Source organism: Triticum dicoccoides, chromosome 4A (assembly GCF_002162155.2).
Source record: "Triticum dicoccoides isolate Atlit2015 ecotype Zavitan chromosome 4A, WEW_v2.0, whole genome shotgun sequence".
In the NCBI taxonomy this organism is placed as follows: domain Eukaryota; kingdom Viridiplantae; phylum Streptophyta; class Magnoliopsida; order Poales; family Poaceae; genus Triticum; species Triticum dicoccoides.
The window spans coordinates 91,053,639-91,066,670 of record NC_041386.1 but is presented as its reverse complement, the minus strand read 5'-3'; the positions used below and the strand labels follow the sequence as shown (position 1 = coordinate 91,066,670).

General features: G+C 47.1%; 1 protein-coding gene and 1 long non-coding RNA gene across 2 annotated transcripts; both read right to left on the bottom strand.

Annotated features, from left to right (window-relative positions):
• Nucleotides 1-1,185: 1,185 nt before the first annotated feature.
• On the bottom strand, nucleotides 1,186-4,656 carry LOC119288724. The gene is made up of 4 exons (XR_005141261.1): nucleotides 4,481-4,656; nucleotides 3,603-4,398; nucleotides 1,770-1,812; nucleotides 1,186-1,448 (listed from the first exon to the last, which is right to left on the bottom strand). It is a non-coding gene; the product is annotated as an uncharacterized LOC119288724 (long non-coding RNA).
• Nucleotides 4,657-6,422: 1,766 nt separating this feature from the next.
• Nucleotides 6,423-8,500, bottom strand: LOC119288723 (aldehyde oxidase GLOX-like). The gene has a single exon (XM_037568283.1). The coding sequence runs from the start codon at nucleotides 8,227-8,229 to the stop codon at nucleotides 6,490-6,492; it is 1,740 nt and encodes a 579-aa protein (XP_037424180.1). The 5' UTR covers nucleotides 8,230-8,500; the 3' UTR covers nucleotides 6,423-6,489.
• Between the last annotated feature and the right edge of the window lie 4,532 nt (nucleotides 8,501-13,032).

The window sequence follows — 13,032 nt, the reverse complement described above, 5'->3', positions numbered from 1 at the left end:
TTGACTCTAGTGCAAGTGGGAGACTGTTGGAAATATGCCCTAGAGGCAATAATAAAAGCATTATTATATTTCCTTGTTCATGATAATTGTCTTTATTCATGCTATAATTGTGTTATCCGGAAATCGTAATACATGTGTGAATAATAGACACCAACATGTCCCTAGTAAGCCTCTAGTTGACTAGCTCGTTGATCAACAGATAGTCATGGTTTCCTGACTATGGACATTGGATGTCATTGATAACGAGATCACATCATTAGGAGAATGATGTGATGGACAAGACTCAATCCTAAACATATAAAGACCCAATCATTAGGAAAATGATGTGAAGGGACCAGGAGATGCGCTGGCGGCGGGGTGAGCAGAGGCGCTGGTGGAGGGGCTTCATGAGGTGCCGGCGCGCGCGTCCGTTTGGACTGCTGACCCATCTCCTTGATGTGCATCAGCGACAGTTCTAGGGTTTGGGAGAGGTGGCGATTTGAGGAAATTTGGAAGGCTTGATTTGGCGCGAGGAAGCTATTTGGGGCGACGGCACGGGCTGATTTTTGCGCGCGAAGGAGGAAGGAGAAGCGCGGGAGGCGGGAAAGGCGCAGGGGATCGAGAGCGCCGGCTCTAGCGCTCGCCATGGGCTGCAAGCGGGCGCAAAGCTCTCGTATCTTGTGCCGCAGCCCGGCGCTTGACGAAGCGCCCATTCACTTCTCTCTCCCTCTTTCTCTCCCCTCCAGATGTGATTTGGCTGACGTGGAAGGGCTTATAGCCAGCTGAGTCAGCCTTATTATACTTGCTCTAAGTACATTCTTGATTTTTGGGGGTTCGGTCCGACCAACAACGGCTCCCGTTCAGCGGGCCACACAACGGGAAGGCACCTCGCCATGCCAGGATTTTCCCTCGGGCATCGCCGCCGCAGACCGCAGCTATTAGAGCAAAGATAATAGCACAGCCGGTTGCTGGCTATATAGCAATGTCACGTCATCATAAAGCCTTCTCTCATATAGTAGTCTGGCGTTTTGGCAGGCTATTAGCATGGCTCCATTTAATATGAAGTATTTATTGCTTGCAGGTGCATATGATCTGCTGTGATCTACAGTGAACAACATTTTTGTGGCCATTTCAAAGAGCATACATATACATGCCATCCATGCAACCAGGAAATAGGAAGACTGACTGGCATTTAGGCAACAAACATATGTCATACAGCATCATAGTACTCAAAACATGTCACACAGCATCATACTACTCCATAGCATCATGAGTAATTACTTAAGATTACATAAGTCTTTAAGAAAGCATTCAGCAAACATAATAGATAACATCTCCGGCAAACAAGCCGTTCACGACCACAAGCAACAATCATAGTTTTGATCTGGACGATGACAAAAGTCATAAAGCATGGAGGGTACTTCGCTGGAAAGGAGCAACCACTCATTTGCATCAATAACCTTCAACCACTGTATGGAAAAGGAACCGGGTCAAGCTTAAAAATTTAGCCAATGCAAACTTACAGCATGTGACATCAAGAAGTAACACTGAGTAGTAATGCTGGAGAAAATCACTTCTATAAATCCTGTATAGCTACACAGGTTCAGTAAAAACAAATACTGTAACAATAGGAAGAGGAACAAGCTATAAAGAAGACCTCACTCTCTATACAAGCATGTTGGCAGATCAAATAAATTTCTTGAGCAATAATACATTCACACTGACTAAACTATAGAGTACAGAACTATTTGGTTAACGAAAAGAACAATTTAAGATCAGAGAAAGTATACCTATAAGTAACAGCTGCCGCAATCACCACATCACAGCTCACTCCTGAAATAAAAATGCATGTAACATATCAAGGTTACAGTAAAAAAAGGAATATGAACATGCAGATATCAATATCCCACCATGATTAACTATGATGGTTGTTTTGAAACTTATGCAAGATATGCTCGACTAAATCACTTTTAAGTTGGGCATGCTGTGGACGAGCACGAATAGTAGCTTTTCTACGCAACACATCTGCGAAACATAGATTACCACCAACATTCACTTCGGGAGGTAGAGCAAATGAAGCCCCCGGAATCTCATTCAAGTCAATATGAATTTTTTCCTGCTCTCTCTCATCTTCGATTATCATATTGCGGAGAATCACACAAGCCCTCATGATCCTTCCAACACTCTTTCTCTTCCATAGACGTGCAGGCCGACAGACAATGGTAAAACGGGACTGTAATACCCCAAAAGCGCGCTCGACATCTTTCCTTGCCCCTTCTTGCTTCTGGGCAAACAACTTGTGCTTCTCTATTTGGGGAAGTGGTATGGTCTTCATGAAGGCATCCCATTCTGGGTATATACCATCAGCAAGGTAGTAACCTGTGGTATACTCATTCCCATTGACAGAAAATTGGACTTGAGGGGCTTCTCCTTTCAGTGCATCAAAAAACAGTGGGGATTGATTGAGCACATTCAGATCATTATTTGACCCAGCAACTCCAAAAAAAGCATGCCAAATACGAAGGTCCTGGGAAGCAACGGCTTCTAGGATCATCGTTGGTACTCCATAATCGCCGCGGGTGAATTGCCCCCTCCATGCAAGAGGACACTTCTCCCATCGCCAATGCATGCAATCAATACTTCCTAGCATTCCAGGGAAACCTCGAGACTCGTTAACCTGAAGAAGACGCTCAACATCCTCCCGTGTGGGGCGTCGCAAGTACTCCCCACCAAAAACCTGAATTACCCCCTTTGCAAACTTGTCCAAACACTCTAATGCAGTGCACTTCCCAATCTTCAAGTACTCATCAAGTGCGTCTGCAAGGGTGCCATAGGCTAGCATGCGCATGGCTGCTGTACACTTTTGCAATGGCGAGAGCCCTATTCTACCAGAACAATCTGCCCTATAAGTGAAATAGGGGGACCACTCACCTAGGGCATTCACAATGCAGAGGAAGAGACCTCTATTCATACGGAATCTTGTACGAAACATACTCTCGAGGTAGAGTGGATCTGCAGCAAAGTAATCCTCCACCAGACGCTCGTGAGCACCTTCATGATCCCTCCGAATGACCTTCCTTGGACCGTATCGTCGCTGCAATGATCCATATCCGAGCCTAGGCTTGATTTTTATCATGAGCCTCTCAACAAAGGAGTCTAGGATGTTTTGCTCAGCAACATAGGCTTCCATGATTTTGGATGGGGCTAGCTCATCAGAATCATCTGTGTATGATGATGAATCGGACATGGTGGGTGAGGAAGATGGGTCGGTAGGCTTGGTAGGAAGATGAGAAGTAGCGGAAGGAAGATGGGTTTGGGTGGAAGAGTTTGAAGTGGAGATGGAGCATTATATGGATGTGTCTTGTTTACCTGGGCGTATAATTACTATGGACTGCATAGAAGTTAAGTGTAATTTGACTATTGACTACATGAGTTTTTCCACTCCATGTTTATCTGGAATGCATAGAAGTTAAGTATAATTTGACTATTGACTAGATGAGTTTTTCCACTATTGCATGGTTATCTGGACTGCATTGACTACTATGTAACTAGAGTACTGGACCATTGACTATAATTTAAGTACATGACCACTTTTAATTAAGACAACGGACAGTAGGAAATACCTTAGACCATTTTGCCAAATAGCTTCTCCCTTAAACACTTCAATGCCAACACATGCTAAGATCTCACATCTTCAGGCATCCCGGTTGTGTCTTGCATCACCAATGAGCGATATGTTTCTAGCATGACCGACTCTTTGTGATCTTTTGCCGCAAGGTGAGCAAGCTTCCGTGCTTCAAGATTCTCAGCAGAAACACGCCTTTGGGTCTCTAACATCTCTTTGCGGCCTTCATTTGCTGCATTCTGGGCATCTACAAACTTTTGAAGCTCATCTTCAAGATCTATTATACAAACTTCATCCTTTCCTTTTCGTTTCTGCTTCTCCTTAGCTTGCTTGCCACCCGATGGACGTTCATCTTCATCATCATCATCATCTATAGTGGAATGCTTCCCTACTTCATCATCAACACTAAACTTCCTCTTGTCCGGCTCCAGATCTTCTAGGCGTTCCAAATATGCGTCCCATTTTGGTTCCTTTTTAAGAATCTCCCAGCAATGCTCAAACATAAACGAACCATCTTTTTTGTGACCTTCCTCATAAGTTTGCATTGCCCTCTTCTTTAAATCTGCATCAGATTTACCACTAGCATACAAAGCACTAGCCTCCTTATAACTCGCACAAAATCATGCAACCCTTTTCTTAATTCTCCCAAAGCGATCTTTCACTTGCTTGACTAGTCGTTCCCTGTTTTTTGGGGTGGTACTATTGTAGACAGCAGTAACATCTTTCCAATATTGTTCATTCTTCCTGTAGTTTGATTGGATTGGGTCATTGGAATTATTCAACCAAGCACTGACCTACAATATTATCAGAAGGGGTTAATTGAATTTGCTAGTAATGAAACACATGGAGCCAGCATGAATGCAAAAAGAGACATACCAATCGAAGATCTTCTTGTTTTGTCCATAGCAAGCGCTTTTCGGTCCTTCCACAATCACCACCATTTGTGTCATCACCAGCATTGACTGGTTGCGGTGAACTCCCATTGTGCATAGGTTGTGTGGGGCCTGCCGTGTTCTGAAAGTAACTAAGGTAACCACTAGGTGGGTGAGAATCCACTCCCCTGCTCAACGACATAAAGAAACGAAGAGCGATCAGCACCGAACTACATGCAAGTATATACTCAAATTTGTAAAATCTGAATAAAATACATTTGAGATGCATACTAGTTGATCACAGCAACTATTTAAAGGAAAAATAATCTGAATTGATCACAACAACTATTTAAAAGAAAAATCTGAATTGATCAGAGCAAGTATTTAAAGGAAAAATCTGAATTGATCACAGCAACTATTTAAAGGAAAAATAGTTTATGCAGTCATATATCATACACACTATCATGTGGAAACTGAAAAGTTACACTACACTGCAATCCAAGATTCAGCAAACAAGAAGTCACGTGCTCCTGTACATCAAAGAAAGATCATCTAGCAGAAGAAACTTTTCTTTTTCTATCATTACTAAGCTACTAAAAATGAACTCTGAAAATAGACAGTAGAGTAGTAGATAGATTTCTGATGTTGTATCATCTAACTAGCATATCATACAAGTGTGTCAGCAGCTCTAAGAAATGACACCACGATTCAGAGTTGAGATAAGCAATGGAGAAAATTCATACCATACTTGTGGATCAGAGTAGTCCATATTGCCAGCCATGTACCAAGGTGATGTAGAGTCACCGATGCAGGCAGGCGGTGCCCAATAAGGACCTTGAGCCGTAGGACCCGATTCACTTGGTTGCTGCAGACTAGCCCCAGAGACTCTTGTGGTCTTGGGGGGATCCAAGTGCTTGTTCTCTGCTTTGAAGGGAAGGTCGATGGGATCCCCGGCGGCGGGGCGGACTTAGGCGCCGGCGAGACCAGCAGATGCGCCGGCGGCGGGACCAGGAGATGCGCTGGCGGCGGGGTGAGCAGAGGCGCTGGTGGAGGGGCTTCACGAGGTGCCGGCGCGCGCGTCTGTTTGGACTGCTAACCCATCTCCTTGATGTGCGTCGGCGACAATTTTAGGGTTCGGGAGAGGTGGCGATTTGGGGAAATTTGGAAGGCTTGATTTGGCGCGAGGAAGCTATTTGGGGCGACGGCACGAGCTGATTTTTGCGCGCGAAGGAGGAAGGAGAAGCGCGAGAGGCGGGAGAGGCGCAGGGGATCGAGAGCGCCGGCTCTAGCGCTCGCCACGGGCTGCAAGCGGGCGCAAAGCTCTCGTATCTTGTGCCGCAGCCCGGCGCTTGACGAAGCGCCCGTTCGCTTCTCTCTCCCTCTTTCTCTTCCCTCCAGATGTGATTTGGCTGACGTGGAAGGGCTTATAGCCAGCTGAGTGAGCCTTATTACTTGCTCTTACTCGGCAGTACCAAGCTGACTGCACGTCCGCACTTCCCAACCGCCGCGACATCCCGTGACGCCCCAGGCCACCGGCCGCAACCGCAACCATCCCGGCCGTCACCCCCGCGCGCGCACGCCAACGGCGCGCGTTCTCAGCTCTGAAGCCGCCGGTCTCTCCCAGAGAAGGAAGGAAGGAACGCCGCCAACAACCGGCTGGATCGCGACACCTTCGATGTATCCACCAAATGCACCTAGGCCAGCCAGGGCCAGGAGCAGATGCGTCTAGGGAGCGTCACGTGTGCCCCTCAACCCGGCCGGTTCACGTGAATCTAGCCTCACTCTCACACACATTCTTCGCCTTCCGCTCTCTCTGTCCTGCCCGACTCGATCGGGCGTCGCCAAGCACGCACGCACGCACGGTACAACTGAACAACGAACCAAGTCACGGCATCACCTCACATTCGTGCGTGGTGACGACAAAAACCACACGAGACAAGACAAGAGAACAAAACAATCGGGTCGTGCTATACATGATGCATGCCGATGCATGCCGCCGTCGCCGGCGTCGCGTCACTCTATGTGGACCCACACGCCCTCGCTGGGGATGTGCCCGTTCACCACGAACACCATGTAGTACCCCGGCGGCGCCAGCACGGCCTTCGCCGGCATCGCCACCGATGCCTCGTACGCGCCCGCGCCCGCGCCCGCGGTGCTGTGCAGCGCCGTCGTCCCCGCCACGTCCAGGAGCAGCAGCCTCTGGTTCATCGCGAACGAGTGCGTCGTGAACGACGGCGCCACCATCGTCACCGACACCAGGCCGAGAGCGCCGCCGCCGCCCTCGCCCCCGCCGCGCGGTCTCCTTCTCGGAGCCACCGCTGGCACCTCGAACTGGAGGGTCATTGACTGTCCGTACTTCACGCTCACCGCCGGGCCGGCGGGCGAGGGGTCGGTGATCTTTGGGCGGAGGGCGTCGTTGGAGCTGTCCAGGTACTCCGGGGAGAAGGCCTCCAGGCTGAGCTCTGTCGGGTACCGCACGTTGCTGAAGTTGTAGTAGATGTGCGGGTTGCTCCCGCCGACCAGCACCCGGCCGTCGCGGAGGAGGATCGCCGCCGAGTGGTACAGCCGCGCGATGTCGGTCGCGCTCTGCTCCTCGAACCGGTCCCCGGGCGCGTGGTCTGGCCGGTACATGACGGGCGCGTACGCCGGGGTGCTGGCGGCCTCCCACCCGGCGGTGCCGTCCATGGCGCCGTTGATGATCGCCACCTCGGCGCCGTTGGGCAGCAGGATCATGTCCCCCATCACCCGCGGCGACGGCATTCTCTCGATCACCCACGCCGGCGAAGCGTCCGTGATCTTGATCCGCCCGCACGTCACCAGCGCCGGGAAGAAGGTCTTCTCCTTGGTCGAGTTGTAGGAGCCCGCGGGCGCGCCGCCGCAGACCAGCACCTCGGCCTCGGTGGGCGAAGGCTTCAGGGGCAGCAGCACCGACGAGCCCGAGCTGGGGTAGTTCCTGGGGTCGCCGCCGGCCAGCTCGGGGTACGTCCGGACGATCTTGTTCTTCCTGTAGTCGAGAAGGACGGCGCGGTTCTTGGCGAAGATGAAAAGGTTGCCGTCGATGTTGAGGTGGACGAAAGGATACAGATTGTTCTCCTCGGGGTCCCTGGTTTGAACCAGGAACGGCAATGCGATGGCCGAGGCGTCGGAAGCATCGGCCTTGGGGAAGAACTCGTAGTTGAACTGCCTGCGGCCGCCGACGATGAAGGCGCGGCCGTCGGGGAGGACCTGGTTGGTGGCGTACCACCGGTTGGCGGCGAGCGCGTCCTGCGTCTCGTTCCAGTCGCAGCTGCCGCCGTCGTCGTCGTCTCCGCCGTCGCACGCGCGCATGGCGCGCACGTTGCGGTAGCCGTCGTTCCAGCCGCCGGTCTGGACGAGGGTGCCGTCGGGCGCGACGGTGCCCGAGGAGCACCAGGTGTCGGTGAAGACGGAGAGCGGGCGGAAGGTGTTGGACGCGACGTCGTACTCGGCGGAGTGCGCGGTGCAGTCGACGGGGAGCACGCGCTCCCTGGGGTTGCGGCGGCAGCGGCCGTCGGGGAGGGAGAGGTTGGACGGGCCGAAGTCGGTGCGGTCGAAGATGATGACGCGGTCGTTGTGCAGGAGCTGCATGTGCATCGCCGACACGCCGATGCTGCGCTGCAGCACGTCCCACCGCCCGCCGCCGGCGCCGCCGCCGCTCGCCGGTGCAATGCCGGCGCATGCGAGGGCCAGGACAAGAGCGAGGCCGCGGGTCAGCAATGCGGGAGGAGGCTTCATGGTCGCTCGTGACGATCAGGCCTTGTCCGTATGGTGGTTGACTGTATCCGAATGTTTGGCTCGTGGGCAGCGAAGGCTGCTGTATGGATCTGAGCTCGTGACGGTGGCCGCCCTTATATGCAATGCACGGACCAACGATACGGTACAGTAGTATTGACGAGCTTCGTTGGTGATGGCGTCTTAAGGCTCCGGATTTCGTTCAGCGAGGAGTCGCGCGCGGCCATTATTTCTGCCAGCAGGATGGTTTGATTCTGGCGTTGATTTTGGGGCTCGGGCCTGTATTAACTTGCTGTTTATGATGTTTTGATTTGGCGGCCCGTTGGGCATAATAAACGGTGCAGTCAATCAGTCATCACCATCTTTTCATGATTTGACCAGCTACCACCTGCTAATTGTGTTGCTCAGTCTCTCCCCCCATGACCCGTACCAAAATCCTCTGGATAGAAGAACCATAGGTTCATGCGAACTCTTCGACCACGACGAGTAATTTGGAACGGAGAAAGTACAATTTACCTACGTTTTCAGTCAGCTGAAATTTCACTTTTGGGTCAATCGATTTTGTGGCCATTGGATTTTTCTTTGAGATTCGTCCTGCATTTTTTTCCTTTATCTATGTTGTTTGTTCTGTGAGCATTCTTTTTTTGACTGGCCTCTTATTTGGGTCAGTAGATTTCCTTCTGGCCCGAAGCCCTATGTGTTTGGTTGGAGGTGCCATATGAATGGGTTTGGACCATCCAGTTTTTTGGGATGGAACCATTCGATTTATGTGTTTGTTTGTATATAAGAGATGAATTAATTATTTGGGATGGGATCATCAGTCATGCTCACATGATCATGCATGCAATGGGTGGCCATATGATTCGACCGATTTCTTAGGGTGGAATGGTTCAGCATCTTCAGAGCATATTATCTTCTTTTTAGTGGAACCATTCAAGTGCTTTATAACCAAACATGTCTATTTTCTGAACAATCCCAACCCATCCATGGCCACCCTTGCAACCAAACGCATCGGCAGCGATCCAGCCCTCCTCTCTCTCCCTTTGATTTTTAATATTTTTTGTTTTTATATGCTTTTGCTTTTGTTTTTTATGTTTCTCTTAGTTAGTTGGTTTTATTTTTATTTTGTGGATATTTATGTGATGTTGGGTGAGTGTAATTTACACACATAAATAATTTGCAATATGTGTGAAAATTACACTACTATATGATTATTGTTTGTGTACTAAAAATAATTTAAGAGCGAAGTTGTGTGCAAGTTTTGCGAAAAACATTGTTATTTTTTAATGGGTAATAATAATGCTACCAATTCATTCTCCTTATTGTAATTTATTTATTTATTTTTGTTCCTTCTTAAAGGGTAATACTAATGACACTAATTTATTCTATCTTAGAAAACGTTATTATTTTGATTTTAGTTTCTATTTTGTTTTATTTATATGAAAGGGTAATACCAATCTTAATAATTCATTCATCCTTAGAAAACCTCAGTATTTTGATTGTGTTCTAGTTTTTACTTCATTTTATTTTTTCTTAAAGAGTAATACGTAAGCCACTAATTCATTTTTCTTGAAAACTTTGGTATTTTATTTTTTAGTATTACTTTATTTCCATCATTCTTTAATGATAATACCAATACCGTAAATTCATTTCTTCCCAGAAAACTTTCTTTTTATGAAAATTACACTATTACTCCCTCCGTAAACTAATATAAGAGCGTTTAGAATACTAAAGTAGTGATCTAAACGCTCTTATATTAGTTACAGAGGGAGTATATTCTTATTCCCGCATGTTATAAAAAGCGCAACTTCTGTGCATATTGTTTGCAAAATATTGCATTATTTTATTATTACTTTCAGTTCTTTCTTCTTAACCGGAAACCAATGACACTAATTCATTGTTTCTTAGAAAACTTCACTATTTTAATTTTTCTTACATTTTTATTTCATTTTTTATTCTTTAAGGGTAATACCAATACCTCTAATTCATTCCTACTCATGATTCTTTTTTTGAAATTTCATTATTTGTGCTTATTCTTGCATATTATAAAAAACGCAATTTCTATTCAAACCGCGTGCAATTTTTTTCGTTTTTTTCAATTTTCTTTCTTCTTAAACGGTAATACCAATACCACTTATTCATTATTTTGATCCGAAAAGGTACAGACACCATGGATCAAATACCAATGCCACCAATTCATTCTTTCTTTGAAAGTTTTCTTTTTGCGGAAAATCATTGTTATGTGTTTATTCTTGCATATTATAACAAAGCGCAATTTATGTGCAGATTGTGTGCAAATTTTGTCATTATTTTGTTTTAGTTTTTTATATCATTTTCTTTCCTATTTAAGGGTATTTTTGCTTCATTTTCTATTTCTGTTTTCTGTTTCTATGGGTTTTTTTTTTCCTTTTTTCTTTCCTTTATTGGTTATTGTTGTTTTTTGTGGGTTTTTGGCTGGGTGTAATTATATACGAACAAATACCATATAATATGTGCCAAAATTTCATGACTATATGATTATTTTTGCATATTATGATAAAATGCAATTTAAGTGCATAGTTGTGCGCAAGCTTTTCTTAGTTGTCTTTCTTCTTAAAGGAAATACATTATTTCAGTTACACTCCATGGAAATTATAGTAGAATGCAAAAAATGCACTATTATATGCTTGTTCTTTGCATATTTTAAAACGGAAGTGCTCTGCACACAATCCCTTCACGCACGATTTGTGCACGGCATGATTTGAAGCCACACAAATTAGAAAAACGGGGCAATTCGATGGTGTAGGTCACCTGTCGTCTGTGGATCGTGCATGAATCCATCGTGTGCATAGCAGTGTTCATTTTAAAAAGTGTAATATCAGTGCAACTCGGTATAATTGACAACTCATTATAATTAAAACCATGTTTCTTCTTTTTATTATCAGGTTAACAACTTAGCATAATTAAAACCATGCTACCCATGCAACCACCTTCTTGATTAAGGTGCATCACTATGATAAATTTGCAGACTTGGAACTGTGTATATTACCATCTTGAAAGGATCGATATGGTTGACTAGAGCGGGGGGTGAATAGGCAACTAACAATTTTTAACTTTTCTTTACCAAATTAAACTTTGCATCAAAGTAGGTTGTCTAGATATGCAACTAGGTGAGCAACCTATATGATGCAACAACAACAAACAAACAAGCAAGCAAGAGAAGAAACACTAATGAGCTTGCACAAGTAAAGGTAAGAGATAACCAAGAGTGGATCCGGTGAAGACGAGGATGCATTACCGAAGTTCCTTCCTTTTGAAGGGACGTATGTCTCCGTTAGAGCGGTGTGGAGGCACAATGCTTCCCAAGAAGCCACTAGGGCCACCGTATTCTCCTCACGCCCTCACACAATGCGAGGTGCCGTGATTCCACTATTGGTGCCCTTGAAGGCGGCAACCGGACCTTTACAAACAAGGTTGGGGCAATCTCCACAACTTAATCAGAGGCTCCCAACAATACCACGAAGCTTCACCACAATGGACTATGGCTCCGTGGTGACCTCAACCGTCTAGGGTGCTCAAACACCCAAGAGTAACAAGATCTGCTAGGGATAGGTGGGGGAATCAAAAATCTCTTGGTGGAAGTGTAGATCGGGGCCTTCTCAACCACTCCCGAGCAAATCAACAAGTTTGATTGGTTAGAGAGATAGATCGGGCGAAAATGGAGCTTGGAGCATTAATGGAGCTTGAGGGGGAAGAGGTAGTTCAACGGGGAAGAAGGGGACCCCCTTTTATAGTGGGGGCAACAATCCAACCGTTGCCCCACTAAACAACCCCGCAGAGGGCGGTACTGCCGCGGGAGACATCGGTACTACCGCTGGGTTAAGCAGTACTACCGCTCCCTTCGGTGGTACTGCCGCGCAGAAAGAAGGGTAAGGGGAAAGAGGGAACCGTGCGGTACTACCGTGGTGGAAGGGCGGTACTGCCGCTAATGGGCGGTACTGCCGCACTACTGCCGCAGCGAGGTACCGCACAATCCGACACAGAAAAAGACCCCTCGAATCGACGCGGTAGGGACCTGGCAAGCCAGCGGTAGTACTGCTGCGGAGTCACCGGCGGTACTACCGCTGCGGAGTGGTACTGCCGCTTGTGACCCCTAAGCGGTACTACCACTGGGTACCGCGGTACTACCGTTGGGTACCAGACAAAGCCCACAAGAAGAGAGAAGATCTCTCCATTGAAGCGGAAGGGCTCGGAGGGTGAGAAGCGGATGTGTACGTGTTGATTCCACCCAAGCAATACCAAAGTGGACCCCCTCTTGATAGTACGGTGCCCTCTACGCAACTAGTCCACCGAAAAAGAAACGAAAGATCTACACCGTCTTGAATGACACTCCGAGGGGAAGAAATCGTCTCGTGCCAAGGATGAATCTCTGAAATGCTCAAAGCACACTATTAGTCCGCAAACACGTTGTCATCAATCACCAGAACCACATCGAGAGATATATGCATCAACAATCTCCCCCTTTTTGGTGGATTGATGACAACTAGGGATTTGCACAAGGAAAGGACATAAAAGTAAGGATACTTAGAACTAAAAAATATAGACGGGCTCCCCCTGAATGTGTGCACCTAGTTAGTGAAGCCTTTGGAATGCAAGACACACACATTCGGATCAACACTCCCCCTATATTTTATAGTCCAATAGGATAAGCATGCAACTCTTAAGATACTACAGTATTGAATAGACATAAGTAATAAGGTAGCGATAGAGTAGCATATGTCTCACACCATATGTCTAGAACTTAGGTCTCAAAGGCAAAAAACCAAA